Source organism: Panulirus ornatus, chromosome 10 (assembly GCF_036320965.1).
Source record: "Panulirus ornatus isolate Po-2019 chromosome 10, ASM3632096v1, whole genome shotgun sequence".
Lineage (NCBI taxonomy): Eukaryota > Metazoa > Arthropoda > Malacostraca > Decapoda > Palinuridae > Panulirus > Panulirus ornatus.
Window position 1 is genome coordinate 60,575,359 of NC_092233.1, and position 21,343 is coordinate 60,596,701.

Below are 21,343 nucleotides of genomic sequence, written 5' to 3' on the forward strand. Positions count from 1 at the left end.
ATTACATTTATCTATCATTCAGTATCTAAAATTCCTCTGAATGTAAAGCAGAGAGTGACAATACTAGAAATATCCTTAATATTCACTTTGCAATAAATATCAAAAAAGATCCATTATCCTTAATATTCACTTTGCAATAAATATCAAAAAAGATCCATTAAGGTCATCATAAAACAGAAGAAACTGTACCCTGCAAAACAGGTGGATATATGACAACAGAGCTGTTTGAAACTCAACAAAATATGATTTCACAAAAAAAAAGTTCTTGTTAAAAAGCTGTATCAAAAACAATTGAAAGTATACTGTATATTGGTATTTCACTTATTAAATGGGAGACTATTAATTTGAATTTTTGACTACTATGACAGTGGCAGAATCCTGAATGACTGCAAAATGAGCTTTGTAGAATTACTCAATAATTTTCCTCTGTTATCTAACTTTTAGTAAAAGTTACTTAATCAGATGTCTAAATAAAATATTTTGGTTTCCAATTATATTTCAAAGAATAATGGATTGAACCAGGGCATGTGAAGCGTCTGGGGTAAACCACGGAAAGTTTTGTGGGGCCTGGATGTGGAAAGGGAGCTGTGGTTTCAGTGCGCTTCACATGACAGCTAGACGCTGAGTGTGAACGAGCGTGGCCTTTTTGTCTTTTCCTAGTGCTACCTTGTGCATGTGTGTGTACGCTATTTCATTAGTGGCGGGGTGGTGACGAGAATGGATGAAGGCAGCAAATATGAATATGTACATGTGTGTATGTCTGTGTATATATTGTGTATATATATGTTGAAATATATAGGTATGTATATGTGCGTGTGTGGGCGTTTTATGTATATACATGTGTATGTGGGTGGGTTTGGGCCATTCTTTCGTCTGTTTCCTTGTGCTACCTTGCTATCGTGGGAGATGGCAATTAAGTATAATAAAATAATAATAATTATATGAAAGTTAGAAGGATTTCAAATTAGAATTCAGCATCACAAACAGTTCTTAGACTGAGGTTTTCAAACAAATCTTATTACCATCAGAGAAATACCAAAAAATAAAGATTATAAAGCTGACAGATACCTAATAAACATAAAGCAAATAATCACAAATTTTCATATTCTTAATTACAGGTCCTAACAACCCCAAGATAATATTCTGATCCCAAATTCTTATTTGGCATGAAAAAAAAGGCCTTTAACTGATTTTCAAGGATAATTATTATCCAAAAAAATAACAAAAATTGCAGGAAATATTTGTGATATGTTTTAGCCCCCCAAAATTAGTCTTAAACTTGAAATATAATGTAATGAAACCCTTCTCTACTTGAAAAATATTGGAAAATATCTCATAATGCTTCCCCACGCCAGTATATACAATATATGAAGCAAATACCTATCATGACTTTAGGGCATTACTATGACCCCAGATTCATAATCAGCAGAAAAATAATCCTTACACTGAGATTTTCCAAGAAAATCTATTACCCTTAGAAAATTACCAAAAATGGTAAGTAATAGTTCAGAGTAATTCTTAGCACCCGCAAAAGTTTTTCTTAAATTTGAAACACTTCTCTACTTGAGATAATCATGGAAAATATCTCATAATGCTTCCCCAAGCATACAGAAATCCAGTAAATAGAGAGCAAATAATCATATAATACTTAATAACAGGCCTCAATGGCTCCCTAAACAATATCTTGGTCCCAGATCCACATTCAACACAAAAAATAATCCTCATACTGAGCGTTTCAAGCAAATCTATTATCCTCAGAAAAATACCGAAAAGTGCAGGTAATAAAAATTCAGGCTATTTTTCTAACCCACAAAAACTTCTTGTCTTAAACCTGAAACATAACGTAATGAAATGCTTCTTTACTTGAAATAATCATGGAATATATAATGCTACCCCAGGCTGAGATACCCAATAAATATGAAGTAATTAATCACACGTTAAATAAATACAGGCCTTAACAATCACCAGACAATATTTTGATCCCAGATTCATATTCATCATGAAAAATAACCCTCAAATCTAAGTTTTCAAGATAATCTATTACCCTCAGAAAATACCAAAAATTGCAGGTACAGTTCAGGGTTTTCATCTACACTAATCTATTTTTTGACAAATTTAAAATACAATGTAATGAAACCCTTCTACTTGAAATTATCATGGAACATGTATCAAAATGCTTCCCCAAGCAGGGATACCCAATAAATACAAAGCAAATAATCAAAGAATCTTTAAAATCTGAATTTCAGGCTTAATGATCCCCGGACAATATTTCAAAGACAATCTATAACCCTTCAACAAGAATCATAACATAATGAAATGTTCCTCTACATGAAATATTCATGGAAAATATCTCATAATGCTTCCAAAAGCCTATAGGCGCCCAATAAATATAAAGTGAATAATCACATAATCTTTAATCGTTAATTACAGGCCTGAATGACTTGTTGATGTCCATTCCCTAGATCACTCCATAATATTTCAGACGAGGGTCAACTAAAAGTTTAGCAATATCTGAGATTTCCTGTTCCTAGTATAAGAACTAAACATTAGTATGTGTAAAGCAATGAAAAGAAGTTAAACACAATCCAAACTCTAAGCCACAAAAAACCTGGTCTTTTATGATCATCATACAACCCGTAACCCCTTTTTGAGAATCCTGCAGCTCTGAGGCTACACTCCAAGCAAACTGTACTCTCTCCAATGACACTACAGCCTTACTGCATTTCTGAAATGTTTTTCCAGCAAAATATAAAATCAATTGGTTCTTTTTTTACTTTTTTTCACCAAGGCAATAACCAAAAACTTTTCATATCTGGCATTACTACTTCTCAAAAACATCATTTAATAGCAGAAGGATGGAGGGAAAGAAGACAACTGAAAATAACTTATTCATGGGTGATGTCTGCAGATGGCATAAACTTAGTTGTAACAGATTTCTTGCTCTTGCACCCATACTGATGAACAAATTGTAAAGGGCATGAAAATAATTGGTATTGGGATTTAAGGAGACAATAAGCAGTATCTCACTATCAACTCATGATCATTTGTTAAAAATCACTATATCATCATCTTATCATGATCATCATAAACACTATATTGTCAAATATCTATATTCAAGCATTATAATATATAACATTCATAATGATGAAGGAACTGTATAGTGTTGCTAATTCATAAACATTCATCAAAATCACAGAGAATCATCATTTAAACATTGTAATACAAACACACAGCACATCCTAACATTATATCCCTAAACTACGTATAATAATAGTGAAAACAAAGTAGAAAGAGATAAATGAATCACTATGTAGGTGGTGGTCATCAGCTGACAAAGCACTGTTTATCTATAAAGCACAGCCAGCTACCACAAGGATGCAAGACCTTAAGGGATCCTGGCCCCATTCTGTGGTTGGAGAAGGGTTGGGAATCTGTGCAGGATGTACAAACTGCTTGCTTATGGCTGTGGACAACAGCCATATTTCATGATGTACAAACTGTTTGTTGACAGCTATGGATGAATGCCATAATTTGTAATGTAAATGAACTTAGAGTATTACAACTAAAGTTGTAATTTGAGGCCAAAATACAAAGTAGAAATATGCAATACAATTAGTTCTATATCAAAATCAAACTGATCTATTTCTTACTTAACTGATGATTAAATTGATCTATTTCTTACTTAACTGATGATTAAATGAATACTTACATGTTTGTTCGCCTATGTTCCCTACAATACATACTTAAATATAGAGGACCATCGGAGAAAATAACTTGTACATTTGAACAAGGAAGGTCTAAGTGGGAATGACCCACTGTATTTATTATTACAGTTTGGGAATTTTTGGCATCTTAGTTCTGACTATTAACAAAAGCTTATTCAACTACAGTGCTCATGCAGGACTATCTTCTCAGGAAAGTTGGATGATGTTACTCAATGAATGACCTGAAACACTAGTGGGTTTTCCAACCATTTCTTGTACCATTCAAAACTTAGAAACATAGCAGGGTCATCAATGTAAGGCAACTCAGAAGATGTACCAACTTCATATAAACTGAGGAGGAAACTGAACCAAAACCAGCAAACCCTTGAAGGTAAAGCTTTATGGTAAAACGCCAAGAACATGAATGGGCTGGCAAGGTAACCAACTACCTACATCCATCTACAAACTTCCACTCATACTCCTCCTTACCTACACTTCAAAACTTCCAGCTCTGTATGAATGAGTGTGGCACCTCATTTGCGATACAGTTTCTTAAAGCTTTCACTTCCTTTTATTTCAAATCAAACTCAGTCTTCCTATAACTTTCTTCACAGTATATCAATGTAAACATCACAAAACAATGAAGACTAACACATTCTTATCTACAATTAAATCCAACAAAATTAATATCTTGTATCAATCATAACATGCTCTAATCTACAAAAAAAAAAAAGCCTAAATTTTTGACAAACATCCTCAAGGTGGTAATCTGGTCCATAAAATCAAAGGTCATATCTGTCCAACTGTTATTACACCAACTGGGAACTGTTACAATATAACACGTAAAAGTCAACTCTTACCAAGTATTGTCTTTATCAGCCTAAGCATGGACTTGATTTCTTACAGTCGCTGAGCCAGGTTTGTTCTCACACCTGGACAGGGATGATACGATGTTACTCGCTTTGCTATGCTTAAGTTGATCACTTTCAAATCAAGACCTAAATAAACTACACCTGGTCCCCGCTATCTGGTGATCCTCTTATTCGGGGTAAATAAAGAAAAAATGCATGACATTAATGGGCCATCACTACCAAGTGGCAGCATCCAACACGGCATGTACAACTTACAGTACTGTCCATTTTTCACTGATAGGGAATCCACCACATCTCTAGTTAATATTTTGATAATCTATTTTACAAAAAGTCAACAAGCAATCCCAAAAGTAAGGTTGAATGTTTAAGTGGATGTGGTTGTGGAGGTAGGCAATGCAACTGAGTATACTCCATCCTTCCCTCCTCCTTATGATGACAGTCCGCTGAATTACCCAAATGAAGGTCATTTCACCCTGTGAAAGCACACTGAAATAGGCTTAATTACATTGATCACTTGATGCACAGAACTGAAATCAGTGGAATCTTTTATATTACTTGCTTCCTGATCAGTAGGCTATCTTACAGAAGGGAAGACCAGGTAATGATAAGCCAAGCTAGGTTATTGTTGGGCTGAGTATTTGTATCATAAGCTAAATGATGGTACATGACGCTAAGCTTAGTAATGTTGTTAGGTTCACTATCATACTTTTTTTTTTTCTAACCCTAACATTTCCCTATTCACCCATCTTTTATTTTCGTATTTTGTCTGCTGCATACTTAATAATGCTGTTTATTGCTACTTACCGGCCTTGATTTCAGTAATGAATCTGACCCCTCAGCCAACAGTGATATGGCAGATTTAAAGATTCCTCTGACAACTAATCCCTGTATGAACTTCTTGATGTAATTTTGTCACCTTATACAAGGAAAACTTCACATGGGTTCCCTAAGCTATCATTTGGGTAATTTGAAGGACTCTATGGTGGTGATACAACTCAATGTCTAAAGTAAAGGCGATTACATTGATATATTGTAAACATTAATATCGAATAGCAGTACCAACAGATAAGAAATACATGATTATTTGTAACTAAGAACATCTCTAGTGTCACGAAAGAATTTATGTAGCATCATTTTCTAATTTAGGGAATCGATCACATAAATAGTATATAAACAATTTTACCAAGAACAGTAAACAGCCAACTTAGTGAGTAAGGATGAAAGAGAAACTTGAAGAGTAAGGGCAGAAGAATAAACATCACCACTTCATTGCTCCTCCTCCCTCCATCCCACTTACTCTGGCTTCAAAGCTATGCAGGTGGCTTCTTTGGTTATCATTTTGTACATGTTTTGCCTTTTTAATTAGGTGTTCAGCGTATATATATATATATATATATATATATATATATATATATATATATATATATATATATAAATATATATATATATAAAATAAAAAAAAATATATATATATATATATATATATATATATATATATATATCATTATTATCATTATTTATATTTATTATACTTTGTCGCTGTCTCCCGCGTTTGCGAGGTAGCGCAAGGAAACAGACGAAAGAAATGGCCCAACCCCCCCCCCATACACATGCATATACATACGTCCACGCACGCAAATATACATACCTACACAGCTTTCCATGGTTTACCCCAGACGCTTCACATGCCTTGATTCAATCCACTGACAGCACGTCAACCCCGGTATACCACATCGCTCCAATTCACTCTATTCCTTGCCCTCCTTTCACCCTCCTGCATGTTCAGGCCCCGATCACACAAAATCTTTTTCACTCCATCTTTCCACCTCCAATTTGGTCTCCCTCTTCTCCTCGTTCCCTCCACCTCCGACACATATATCCTCTTGGTCAATCTTTCCTCACTCATTCTCTCCATGTGCCCAAACCACTTCAAAACACCCTCTTCTGCTCTCTCAACCACACTCTTTTTATTTCCACACATCTCTCTTACCCTTACGTTACTCACTCGATCAAACCACCTCACACCACACATTGTCCTCAAACATCTCATTTCCAGCACATCCATCCTCCTGCGCACAACTCTATCCATAGCCCACGCCTCGCAACCATACAACATTGTTGGAACCACTATTCCTTCAAACATACCCATTTTTGCTTTCCGAGATAATGTTCTCGACTTCCACACATTCTTCAAGGCCCCCAGAATTTTCGCCCCCTCCCCCACCCTATGATCCACTTCCGCTTCCATGGTTCTATCCGCTGCCAGATCCACTCCCAGATATCTAAAACACTTCACTTCCTCCAGTTTTTCTCCATTCAAACTCACCTCCCAATTGACTTGATCCTCAACCCTACTGTACCTAATAACCTTGCTCTTATTCACATTTACTCTTAACTTTCTTCTTTCACACACTTTACCAAACTCAGTCACCAGCTTCTGCAGTTTCTCACATGAATCAGCCATCAGCGCTGTATCATCAGCGAACAACAACTGACTCACTTCCCAAGCTCTCTCATCCCCAACAGACTTCATACTTGCCCCTCTTTCCAAAACTCTTGCATTTACCTCCCTAACAACCCCATCCATAAACAAATTAAACAACCATGGAGACATCACACACCCCTACCGCAAACCTACATTCACTGAGAACCAATCACTTTCCTCTCTTCCTACACGTACACATGCCTTACATCCTCGATAAAAACTTTTCACTGCTTCTAACAACTTTCCTCCCACACCATATATTCTTAATACCTTCCACAGAGCATCTCTATCAACTCTATCATATATATATATATATATATATATATATATATATATATATATATATATATATATATATATATATATATATTCTTTCTTTCATACCATTCGCCATTTCCCGTGCTAGTGAGGTAGTGTTAAGAACAGAGGACTAGGCCTTTGACGGAATATCCTCACCTGGCCCCCTTCTCTGTTCCATTTTTTTGAGAGAAAAAAAAAAAAGAGGGGAGGATTTCAAGCCACCCACTCCCTCCCCTTTTAGTCGCCTTCTACGACACGCAGGGAATACGTGGGAAGTACTCTTTCTCCCCTATCCCCAGGGATATATATATATATATATATATTTTTTTTTTTTTTTTCATACTATTTGCCATTTCCCGCGATAGCGAGGTAGCGTTAAGAACAGAGGACTGGGCCTTTGAGGGAATATCCTCACCTGGCCCCCTTCTCTGTTCCTTCTTTTGGAAAATTAAAAAAAAACGAGAGGGGAGGATTTCCAGCCCCCCGCTCCCTTCCCTTTTAGTCGCCTTCTACGACACGCAGGGAATACGTGGGAAGTATTCTTTCTCCCCTATCCCCAGGGATATATATATATATATATATATATATATATATATATATATATATATATATATATCCCTGGGGATAGGGGAGAAAGAATACTTCCCACGTATTCCCTGCGTGTCGTACAAGGCGACTAAAAGGGGAGGGAGCGGGGGGCTGGAAATCCTCCCCTCTCGTTTTTTTTTTTCAATCTTCCAAAAGAAGGAACAGAGAATTGGGCCAGGTGAGGGTATTCCCTCAAAGGCCCAGTCCTCTGTTCTTAACACTACCTCGCTAATGCGGGAAATGGCGAATAGTTTGAAAGAAAGATATATATATATATATATATATATATATATATATATATATATATATATATATATATATATATATATATTTTATCCCTGGGGATAGGGGATTAAGAATACTTCCCACGTATTCCCTGCGTGTCGTAGAAGGCGACTAAAAGGGGAGGGAGCGGGGGGCTGGAAATCCTCCCCTCTCGTTTTTTTTTTTTCCCCCCAAAAGAAGGAACAGAGGGGGCCAGGTGAGGATATTCCAAAAAAGGCCCAGTCCTCTGTTCTTAACGCTACCTCGCCAACGCGGGAAATGGCAAATAGTTTAAAAGAAAAGAAAATATATATATATATATATATATATATATATATATATATATATATATATATATATATATATGATGCATCCTATATCAAGTGTTCACCATATACATGAAAGAATCTATGCAGGGTGCTGGTAATGAAGCAGAGGGGAGGCAGGCAGTGAAGAGTTCCTCTCCATATTCCTTCACTGTAAGCTCTTGCTGCTGGCATGTTTCAATGGTTATGTAAATCTCTTGCCTTCTTTACTTTTCTTTCAGAAACTGCATATTACATCCTGTTTACCATAAATGCAATAATAATCGAAATAATGTAAGAGATGAGGAATGGTGTTCAACAAAAGACATGACTTAATACTTTCAATTTACAGGAAAATTCATCAAATCTAATGATCTTTTCAGGAAAATTTTTCTTATTGATTTCAATGAATTCAAGTGACTTCTAAGACCATACTACATATTACCCTCTACGCAGTCCAACCAGAACTCACCAAAACGTCCATCTCTGCATGTGAGTGGGCATCTAATGGTGAACATTCCTGTCACCTTTAGCACACTTTTCATCGAGCACACATATATCATGTTAACACTTTTCACTGCATGTGTAATGAGATGCAATGTACAAGAATTTACCTTCTCTAAATTTCATGTAGCTGAGATAAAACAGAGTTTCGGGGTGGGTGGCTTGAGTCAGGAACATATCCCTGTCTCTTTATATGTTACATTGCTATATATAACATACATATTACACTTAAAACAATTTTCTGTGCTTATCTATTTTATTCTAAATATCTAACTTTAATAGTGTACATAAAATGTACTGTAATTTTTTTGTTTTATTTCTATACTTGTGTAAAAATTAGGGGGGAAAATCTCCCTCTTAAATGTAATCCACCCCTTAGCCAACTGAATCCTATTGTAAAATATGATCTACCTTCTTGTGATCCTGTTAAATTGTGATTTCTTAGAAAGCATCCCTAATGTTGAGCGGGGACCAGGTGTAACACCTTCCCTATAGAAATTCAACACTCCACTCAATACAACATATGAGATCTTGACCGTGCTAGAGTTGTCTATGAATGAATCTATGAACTTCAGAAATCTTAATATCTGGATATAATTGAGATTTAAGGAATATAAGCTGTTATTCATTTCTATATAAATATCAGGTGACTGTATAACGGTGAAAGTCCATGTTAATGTGAAAGTATGGATGAATACTTAGTAATCTATGCTAAAATTCCCTAAGCTTAAGTAAAAGAGCATGGTGTTGTATTCCACAATAAATGATGCTGAAGTTGAATTTTTGAGAAATTACAAAGCATAAATGTTACTACAATAAAACTACATTCCAGTAACATATGTACATACCCTAATGCAAATTTGGGCTCCCTCCACTGTACTATCTTGCATAAGTAAATTCTTTGCAGATAATCTTGATGTCTGACCATGAAGTCTGGTGGACACTGCCTCATGGGAACCTTCATGCGAGGCAGACGGTGATCACTTGGCATAAAAAATGCAAAGTTTGGGTTCTTGTCCCCAAAAAGCTTTAGAGTTCCAGCTCCCATCCGTGTGTGCTTTCTTTCCAGTATATAAACTATGTGTGCTGTCCGCTGAACAAATTTCTCCCAATTACCGAGTCTCTTAACCTGTAATACAGTTGGTTCCTTCCGATCACCTTTTTCAACAGTCTTTCTGGTAGTATGCTTAGGCAAATCTTTTACTTCCAGGTTTCCCATATCTTCTTGCTCATTTACCTTTCGCTCTCCCTTTACATCATGAAATCTCCCAAAAATTTTTGCAGTTTCTTTCTTTCTTGTATGTTGTTCTGCCTCTGTAAGCTGAGTATTCATATTACCAGGAGAACCACAGTGTGTTTTCTCAAGATACTTTTGCTCAGGACAGTCCTTGTCTTTGTCCTCCCCTCTATTTCCTTCTATCCCATACAATCCAACAGGAGTGCAAGTCTCCTTAACCAAAGCACTGCTGGATTCTGCTCGACTTGAAGCTTCTGGCAAGGATGACAAAAGTTGCTCCAAAACAGTGGATTTACCTTTTTTGCTTTTACAATTTATGCTACTTCTTGAACATGCAACTTGGTCACATTCAATCAAAGTTTTATCACCATCATCAGAATTTAGTCTCATATGTTCCATACCTATAACTACACTTTTCTCAATACTGCCAGTCTTCTGATCCACCACAGCTTCACTAGTCCAAAGATTATTTTTCTTAGAGTCTAGATTTGTTCCATCACCCTGTACTAATTCTGTGCTTATATTAACATAATCAGATTCCATTGCATGAGCATTCTGGTCATCTTTTATCACACTATTTACAGCATTGGCACTCAATATTCTCTTCCCCTGTACATTATCGATATCATTATCTATGTCAGTGTTAGTAATCTCCTCCTTTATAAAACCTTCTATAAGGCCAATGTCTGAAATTTTCTTCTCATTATCACTGCAAGTTCCAAAGTCACTGATCCATTGTTCATTCTTTACTGTCTCACCAGACACTGCTACTATCCCTTGCGTACCAACAGCACTAGCACCCTGCTGCCTTTCAGACTGTTTTTTCTGCTGTTCCTGCGCTTGTTCGTTTTGAAAGGCTTCCCACTGGGCTTGGATGAAGCTCTGATCCTCACGTGCCCTGTCATAGTCAAGAATTTCACTGCGTCCACTCTCATCATCGGTAAATTCGCACTCACTAAGCTGGTCTGGTGGAACAACAACAACTTCTGCTTTATCCTCAACATCTGAATCACATTCAAGTAAGTTACTATGATCTTGTGGTGAAGGTAAAATTAAAATTTCATCAGCAACCTCAACAGGTTGATCTTGCAAGGCAATCACAATGTCCAAAGTGTTATCATCTATACCAATATCCTCTGGATTTTGAGATACTGTCAAATCATTTGAAAGTAGTTCATTTGAATCACAAGTTTCAGCATCAATTTGTTCTGCATTTAATTTTCGCCGTCTTTTCTTCTTACCCCTTCCTCCCCTTCTTTTCTTTTTTCCTTTCACATTTGCAGTACCAGCCTGAATTTCTTGGCTTTCCAATTCCTCCTCAATCACAACATCACTCTCACACTGTTCAAGATGACCCTCAATTTCAATGTTTTCTGGATTAGTTCTTTCATTTCTTTTCCATTTATCACTTTGTCTGACATTAGTGTTAATAGATAAAGGGTTATATAAAGCAGCAGTGTTGGCAACTGAAGCAGTTACATTGGACTTCAGCGATCTATATACAATATTCCTTTCTTCTTGATGGCTTTCTAGGTATTCATCTAACAGATCATAGAGCACCTGGAGGACAAATTTTTTTTATTAGCCTTCCACTTAAGTGCAAAGATGAGATAATATCATAAGTAAACATCTGACAAAATATCTCAGTGTAAGGAAGAAAAAGTACCTTCCACTGGTCGAGGGGCTTAATTTCCACTGCGACCACATCTCTGTGCAGGGCAGCGTTTCGGTCAAGTACCCCGCCAATATAGATGTCCATCCCCCCGTCCTAAGTAATAGTAATGAGACAAAAAAATAAGCATAATGCTATAGTATGCTTAAAAAAAATATTTAACTGCTACATTAGAAAACGAAGGATGCTGCTGCTCATTAATCTTTCCGAAATGTGAATTCTGAAAGACAGTTTCTGAACTTAAAACATGGGTGACATGCTGAGAAGTACAAAAGAATGAAGTTGAAATAACAGCTGAATAAAACAATGTACAGAAAAAGGTAAAGCTTGTCGTGCCAAAAGATGAACAGTAATCAGGAATAAATATCATGGATTAAATGAGAGGCACTTTAAGTTTCTGCTATAAAGAAAAAGAATTAGTGAAATAAATTGCTTGTGAAAAGATTTGATTACCAAGATATACATGTTTAAAATTTGAACATATCACTTAGCACTGCTATATTACAGTTCTTTGGAGGAAAAACTAATATACTCAAGCTATCCAATTATATGCCTCAAAATCTAATCATCTGCACAGGGAGTACAGTACCTGTCTTGTAAGTATGAAGTATCACTATATTTTGTTCCTGAGTTACTGTACAAAAAGAATGTGTTCCTAGATATAAAGACAGACACAAAAGTGACAACATACCGTCCTACTTCATCTAAGAGCAGTGGGGAAAAACAAAAAAAAACAAAAAAAAAAAAACATGCATAATGTATAAATGGGAGAGTGAAATCACGCACCCAGCAAGCATTATTCAATCATATGCTAACTGACAGGCATTCAAAGGTGGAGCTGTTGGATGTGACTGTTGAAAGGGGCATTAGGTGAAATGCCCGATCATTTCTTAGTGGAGGCAATGTGATATGTTGTGCCAAGTATGGAAATAATACAGTACGTGTGAACAGCAGTAAAAGTGAGTGAGTCTGAAGGAGCAGTCTGAGTGCAATGATACCAAAAGAGACTGAAAGAATGGCAGTAAATATACAGCAGGAGAAGAGAGTATTTAGAGAAGCAGTGCTTGAATGTGAGGGTTAAGTAGGTGGCAAGCAGAAGGTGGAATGGACACATATGGGAGTGGGTAGTGGAGTGGCTAAATGAGGGAGTTATATGACTAGTGAAAAAGAAAAAAAAGTGCAAGGACAGAATCTGCAAAGAAGGTGTGAAAGTGACAGAGAGACATATAAGAGAAACTGGCAAGTCAGAAGAAAGGGACACAAGTTGAAAAAGAAGGTAAATGAAAGATGGGGTTTGACAGTTTTGATGAACTTAAGGGAGAAAAAGAAAATGTGTTTGAGGGTGAACAGTGGAAAGAGAATACGATAACAAATGGGAGCAAAAGCAAGGGGAACAGCTGGAAAGCAGGCAAAATGCATAGAAGACATGAAGAAAAGATGGAGTGAGGCTTTTGAAGGACTAACGAAAGTGTGAAATAATAAAAGGGTGGATGTGGCATGTCTGGGACAAAGTGATATTCAGAGTGATATTAAAAGCAAATGATACAGTGTAAATGAGAGGAGGTAGGGATATGATAGACTACCTTGGCAAAAAAAAAAAGGTCCTTGACAAGATGACTATAATTCATTCTGAGAAATAAAGGAACTCCTATTGCATGAGTAAAACAAAACAATCACTATTATCTCTGTTATCTTTGTATACCTAAATACAAGATAAGGGTTAACGTACAGTAAAGCGAAAATGTTTGACAGGTTATACAGTAATGATGTAACTTAGAAGGTCCACGGGCAATCTTATAAGTTTTTGTTTTACTAATGAATGAGGTGTTTCTTTTTTAAGTTAATTACACTCATTACAACAAAATAATAATCACATACTCTATGTTATCATTGTATACCTAAATATAAGATAAGGGTTAACATACAGTAAAGGGAAAATGCTTGACAGGTCATACAGTAATGATATATAACTTGGAAGGTTCACAGGTAATCTTTACAAGTTTCTGTTCTACTAATGCAAGAGGTGTTTCTTTTTAATCTAAGTAAGTTACAGTCGTTAAAACAAAATAATAATCACAATCTTTATAACAATCACAGACCAGTAATCTTATCTAATCAGATTATCTATACCATATGATGTAATGGAAACTGGTGTACTGCATTTGTGATAGGGATATAAAGAGCTATGTTTCAAATACATAATGGGTGAGAGTATTTTTATACATGATATCCAACTGTCTGTCATTCTGAAGGGATAATGAACCCTTCCTCATATCCTCAGGAATTTTTGGAGAAGGTAAAGAAAGGGACTACAATGTTGTCACATTGATGAGACTGTAACTAAGGAGATGAGAAGAACTGCAGGTGACTGTAAAATGCTGTGATTTGCAATGGGAATACAAGAAATGTAAACCTGTCACAAGGCCAGGGATAGTGGTATATCTACATTAAATACAATAGTCAATCTATATCTGTATCAGTATTTCTATTAACTGTATACTGCATTCTTGAGGTTGCTAACCTATAAATGAATAAAATTACCATCTAAAGGAAAGTCAGGATTTGCTGGGTGTGGATAGTTGTTTCTTCTCTTGAAAATTCTCATATTCAACATTCTAATAATCCTGAACCTAAGGTAGCTTATCTTTTTGTTTTAATATTAGTTTGGTAAAGTGTGTGAAAGAAGAAAGTTAAAAGTAAATGTGAATAAGAGCAAGGTTATTAGGTACAGTAGGGTTGAGGGTCAAGTCAATTGGGAGGTAAGTTTGAATGGAGAAAAACTGGAGGAAGTAAAGTGTTTTAGATATCTGGGAGTGGATTTGGCAGCGGATGGAACCATGGAAGCGGAAGTGAATCATAGGGTGGGGGAGGGGGTGAAAATCCTGGGAGCCTTGAAGAATGTGTGGAAGTCGAGAACATTATCTTGGAAAGCAAAAATGGGTATGTTTGAAAGAACAGTGGTTCCAACAATGTTGTATGGTTGCGAGGCATGGGCTATGGATAGAGTTGTGCGCAGGAGGGTGGATGTGCTGGAAATGAGATGTTTGAGGACAATGTGTGGTGTGAGGTGGTTTGATCAAGTAAGTAATGTAAGGGTAAGAGAGATGAGAGGAAATAAAAAGAGCGTGGTTGAGAGAGCAGAAGAGGGTGTTTTGAAATGGTTTGGGCACATGGAGAGAATGAGTGAGGAAAGATTGACCAAGAGGATATATGTGTCGGAGGTGGAGGGAACGAGGAGAAGTGGGAGACCAAATTGGAGGTAGAAAGATGGAGTGAACAAGATTTTGAGTGATCGGGGCCTGAACATGCAGGAGGGTGAAAGGCGGGCAAGGAATATAGTGAACTGGATCGATGTGGTATACCGGGGTTGACATGCTGTCAGTGGATTGAATCAGGGCATGTGAAGCGTCTGGGGTAAACCATGGAAAGTTGTGTGGGGCCTGGATGTGGAAAGGGAGCTGTGGTTTTGAGCATTATTGCATGACAGCTAGAGACTGAGTGTGAACGAATGGGGCCTTTGTTGTCTTTTCCTAGCGCTACCTCGCACACATGAGGGGGAGGGGGATGGTATTCCATGTGTGGTGAGGTGGCGATGGGAATGAATAAAGGCAGACAGTGTGAATTGTGTGCATGGGTATATATGTATGTGTCTGTGTGTGTATATATATGTGTACATTGAGATGTATAGGTATGTATATTTGCGTGTGTGGACGTGTATGTATATACATGTGTATGGGGGTGGGTTGGGCCATTTCTTTCATCTGCTTCCTTGTGCTACCTCGCAAACGCGGGAGACAGCGACAAAGCAAAATAAATATATAAATAATTAGTGATACAAGATATGATCATGAAATACTGAAAAATGTCAAAAATAATCATGATTTATTAAGTAGCAGATCAGCTAGTCTGTTTCCTTTCAAGGTCAAGCATAAAAAATAAATCATTTCTCAATTTTCTGGAGTAAGGAATAATAATAGGTCATAACACAGTGAAATCTGAACTATTACAGGGCATCACACAGTGAAATTTAAATATTATAGGGCATTAAACAGTGACATTTGAGTGAGTCACTCAAAAAGTAGTAATTCAGCCTCAATTGTATCTATTTTCATAAGTAATCTTAGCCCTCTGAGTGAAATTTGGATGGAAATAATAGCACAAAGGTGTGGCACCTGTACTTTAACTTGTCCATGACAGAGGAATGCCACCAACCCCACTTAACTCCGTATTTTTCCCTATTGTACTCTTGTATTTCTGATACCAGCACTTCCTTGTGTGAATAAGACCAACTGGTCTGCACTTTTTATGGCTTCATATTTATATTCTTTGATCAGCTCAAGATTTACGCATATAAGGACTAAATAATCAAATGGAAGTTTAAGCCTAGGCCAGCTAAAAAGATAGATATAATTTTCTTTTTTATAAAATAATTGTAAAGACTAATGCCATCCAAAATTTTCATGTATTACAGAAACAGAAAAAAAAAAATCAAGGGTAAATCCATTGAGCTGAATAGTACAGTAATGGCTACAACAGTACAAGAATGAAACGGATGATACCAAGAATTACCGGCGCGCTGATATACGCATCTTCGTAGTTCTTAGGGTTGATCCTCAACACACCCTGTAAAAAATAAAATAAATGGAAAATAGATACAATGTTACTGAAATGATTTTATAACACAGGCATCAGCTTTAAAACATACAGCAACAAATCTAAATGCAAATCACTCATATACTACAAACAGCAAGACAAACATGAAGCTCATCTTTACGCAAACACATCAATATAAATACAACAGGCCACTCACTCAGGAAAATTTACATTTAAACAAGCATTGTTGACTTTTCATATGATGTATGTACCTTACACAGATATAAGCAAATGAGGCCACATCTTTGTCCATTCTTGATACTACCCCACTAATGAGAGAATCTGAAGGCATGCTCCTACCTCTAAAGCACTGACATTTGTGGCCACAGCTGAATGGCCTATGAGACCATTACAGCCCAGCTGACCTAGCACAAACTTTTTCATTTCATTCCCATGTCAGGTTTATAATACAGGCACACCACCTATTTTCCGGCACTCTTGGTTTGAAAGCCTTGTTGGATTAACCATTTTGCCAGACCAACCGTGATCACGTAATAATAATTCATCAACACACCTCTAACCCACTAATTATACATCCCCCATGTGTCTAAAGTATACCATGGACTGCAAGAAATTTAAATCAAACAAATAGTAAATGTTTGAGCACCCTAAGATGGCAAGTCTGTCCTTAGATTGTCTGAATCCTGTGGGGTCTTCTTAGTCTTCTGTTGTTAGTGGTTTCCTAGGTGCGCATCAGCAGAATAATGCAGTTTCATCTGCATTATACACCTGCTCAGGACTGAGGTGCTCGTCAACTACGAGTTTCACAAATTTGTCCACATACTCGGCAGCTCCTTCATGGTTTGCAAACCACTTTTCTCCGCACATTTATTCATGGAAATTCCATGATGCTACTTGAATCTTTAAAGCCATCCTTCACTATAGTCATGCTCATGTTGTAATTTAAGTTCTCTATGGAACAACTTATCCTGGTCCATTATCATGCTACCTGACAAGTTCACTCCATCACTCCGACGCTGTCGAAACCATTCCATCATTACTTGATCATGCTCAGTACTCTTACCATCTTTCATAGTTATTCTAATCATTTGCTTCTTGGAATCACTGTCTGCAGAGAATTTCAATATTTTCTCCTTTTGCTTCCTTATATCATAAACAGTTGATGAACCAATACTGTAGATGTCACAAAGCTAAGGCACTGAAATACCACAGTCCATTTTTTCAACAGTTCTACTTTATCTTGGATCGATATGGACTGGTATTTACGCTTGACACCATGGTTGACACTCTCGTGTCTTAGAAGCCATAGCTAGGGTTAAATTCAAGCAAAATAAGCTAAGAATCTCACAGCATTGCAGTATCACCACCACCAAGTGCAGTGTAAAGAATGTACATAAGAACGCCCTAAACACAACGCCAACTGTGGCTCCCCAGTAAACTAATCTTCTGGCCATGGTAATTTCAAGTTCCCTCAAGTAATTTTGTCCAGACTACAGGAGGTACCAAACCATCAGTTGCTGGAAAATTGGTGGTGTACCTAAACTTAATATTTCTTCTACTGTCTGGTTCATAATACTTCACATTTCTTTTACTGTCTGATTTATATTCTATATTTCAACTGCTATCTGGTTTATAATATTTCATATTCCTAGTCTGATTTATAATACTTAATATTCCTTCTGGTTCATAATACTTCATATTTCCTCTACTGTTTGGCTTAAAATACTTCACATTTCTCCTACTGTTTGGGTTTTTATTACTTCAAATCTGCAGACAGTAAAAGAAATCTCCAGCCTTGTAACTGACATTATTTCTTACAGTCCATATCTATTCTACAATTGTGAATTATTTTCAAGTTTTGAGAATGAGATAACACATTCAGATGCAACTTCCTGTTTATTGTGTTACACCTCCTTTCTGCATTCAAGAGAGTATAGTCAGAGTGATTTCAGCTACGATCAGCAATTTACATTTCTGAATATTCTGGCAAGCATGATAAGAATAAGAATGTTCTCTACACATTTCTTATATCAGCCAAAAAATCGACTAACTCCAGTACACAAAAAAGTTCAAATCACGAATATACCAAAATGGTTTTGAAGATTCTCACAAGGTATGCTCCCATTATTTTGAAATTTTCATTAAACACAGTTTTCTATAATCTTTGCCTAAGTGGTGGTTGCTTTGCTGTACATAATTATTGATAAGCGAGTCATAAAAGAAAATCTCACCAAAACTTTTCACATCATCATCCAGTGTGCTGTATGCTGGGGTTTGCTGTCATGTTATACTAGTTTCATTTTCATGACTAAACCTTAAAGTGTTTTGGCATCTTATATTAGTTTCAATTTCATGAGTTGGCCTTCGCCCACTTCATGCAAGTATTGTCACACTTTACATCAATATTGGGGGCTCATCTCTGCCTCTGTAGTAAGTCAAGGACCAAGTTGTATTGCTACTCCTATGATCAATTTGACTATTAATGCCTTTAATATACAAATGATTTTTTGTGTATTAATACACAAATGATTTTTTGGCCTGCTTTCTGGTGCATATTGCAGAAGAGGACAGGACTAAGACTGGCACGAGCAAGGGACTGGAAAACCTTCTCTCTCCTATATAACTTTCCAAAAGAGAAAACAGAGAAAGGAGCCAAGTTCAGATTTTTTCCTATAGGGCTCCTTCACCACTACCTTGCTAATATGAAAATTAGCATACACTCATGAACGAAAGCCTTGAAGCTACAGGAGCCCCATAAAGGCTTCTAGGGTTTTACAGTAAGAATACAACTCCCTCATCGACTAAGATACTTCAGCACTTGCCCTAGCTTCAGACATTTATACTTCATAAATATAATCAAAGCAGACTCTAATCCAATTCATAAAAGCCAGACAACACAAAATGAATCAGCTAATATCACTCATGGCTGCTTGTAAAACTAACTTGTAAGGCAACCAATGCATAGAACTAAGTACAATTCTACATCAATTGTCTTATATGAGTTTCAGTTTCAGAACTACAGAGAATATCTTTAATCTTACCTCAATAACTTCTCCTTTCTTAAGTTTCTCCTGCACTTGGAAAAGACTCATGTAGGAGTTAAACACTGGGAGGGGCTTTTTAGGCAGCATATGCCTTGGTGTAGTTGCTCCACTAGGAGTGCCACTGCCATAGGTGCGTGGAGGGGTCTGCCGTGGGGGTGTTGTCCGCCTGGATGAAGAGGAGGAAGTGTGCTGCTCACCATTTGCCATCCTATAAAGAAGAGAACATGAAATGTCAGTGTAAATCATTAAAAACTTGCACTATCACATGAGGTTATATCTTGTTATTCTATTACAAGTTACAATGAGCAAATAGCAAACTTTAAAGTCTGTCTCCATTCATTATGTTGCATGCCTAACCTTGGAAAGTAAATCTAGGGTCAGACTAAAGACAACTGACACCAAAACTGGTTCAAAATGCATCAGTTAAATCTTCTACATTATTTCATGATAAAATCTTTACAATTAATAGCCTTCAGTATGAAACTCGTTGACAGTGGAACTTCTACCTGACATGTTGCGACACTATTAACACTACAAAAAACTTCATGTATCATAGAAACATGCTGCATTACCAGTCTCATCTACATGTGAGTGGTAAATAAATAAATCATAACCATAAATGCCATGAGAGTCCGAAAAAGAAGATCCTTACACAGGAAAGTAAAGGAATGACCATTACGTAAAGAGCATAATCATCCAACTTTCCAGTAACTCATTATTCCAATGAAGTATCATGAAGGATCTAAATCTGATGGCTACTGATTAGTTGTCAAAAGTCTGGACATTTGACTTGAACCCCTAAACAGAATTTACACATTCTTTTCCAACTCATCATTATAGGTGCTGCTCTTTAGGCAACTTTACTTGAGGCCTTTACTCAAAGCATCCAAGTACCTATCTGTGCTCCTCAGTGGCTACTCTCACTGGCACTGAACGTTATCAGAAAAACAATCATCCCTTCACAATGTCAGTGACAATGTTTCTTGGAAAGCAGTAAACAGAACCAAAAGCATGTGTTAAGTATCTAATCGTAAACTGACAAAAATAAAGTAAATGATGCAAAAAAAAGGTTAGCCTAAGGCTATGCTGTGAGTTTGATAGAAGCAGAACAACTTAATTGTAGGCTCCACTTAACCCACGCCTATGTAGCAAGAACACAGTGTAACTTCAGTTTATTTTTTGAAAAGTTTATATACATTACAGCATAAATAATTTAGATTTCCTTTAACTATTTTCTAATATTTCTGTAATACCATACAGTATATCACAAATGCCCAGGTACTCAACTTTTCCAGTTGCCCAAGGTGTCGCAGATTTCAATGAGGTCTAACACCCAACCTAACTGTGCACAAGCTATATTCTGTTCTAAAGACTTTCACAAAATCTTGGAAGTCATAACTGTATCCTTAATGGTCAGGGCTGTACAATTTCACCTGCCTGGCAGGACTTGCAAGAATCTACTGTATATGCAAACTAGAACATTCAAGTAAAAATAATAAGAGTAATGTTCTCTGTCTAAATTACAGACGTAATAGGCCAACCATTGTTGGCTTATAACATAACGTTCTCAGTCTAAATTACAGACGTAATAGGCCAACCATTGTTGGCTTATAACAAGTACCATACACAACAAACAAATGTGGTCAAATGAGTGCTCACACACTGTAATCAATAGTCATTCCTAAATTACTTGGAAACATAGGACTATCACTAATCAGCATCGGTTCAAAAACATATGAATTTTATTTACATTT

General features: G+C 36.6%; 1 protein-coding gene across 9 annotated transcripts in view; it reads right to left on the reverse strand.

Annotated features, from left to right (window-relative positions):
* LOC139750999 (uncharacterized) overlaps positions 1–21,343 on the reverse strand; it is a 221,989-nt gene that overhangs the window by 5,403 nt on the left and 195,243 nt on the right. For all 9 annotated transcript variants that reach the window (XM_071666041.1, XM_071666042.1, XM_071666047.1 and 6 more), the window contains 4 exons: positions 19,587–19,797; positions 16,501–16,554; positions 11,926–12,027; positions 9,871–11,819 (listed from right to left, as the gene is read on the reverse strand). In XM_071666041.1, the coding sequence (XP_071522142.1) occupies positions 9,871–11,819; positions 11,926–12,027; positions 16,501–16,554; positions 19,587–19,797 (2,316 nt within the window). The remainder of the gene's footprint in view (positions 1–9,870; positions 11,820–11,925; positions 12,028–16,500; positions 16,555–19,586; positions 19,798–21,343) is intronic.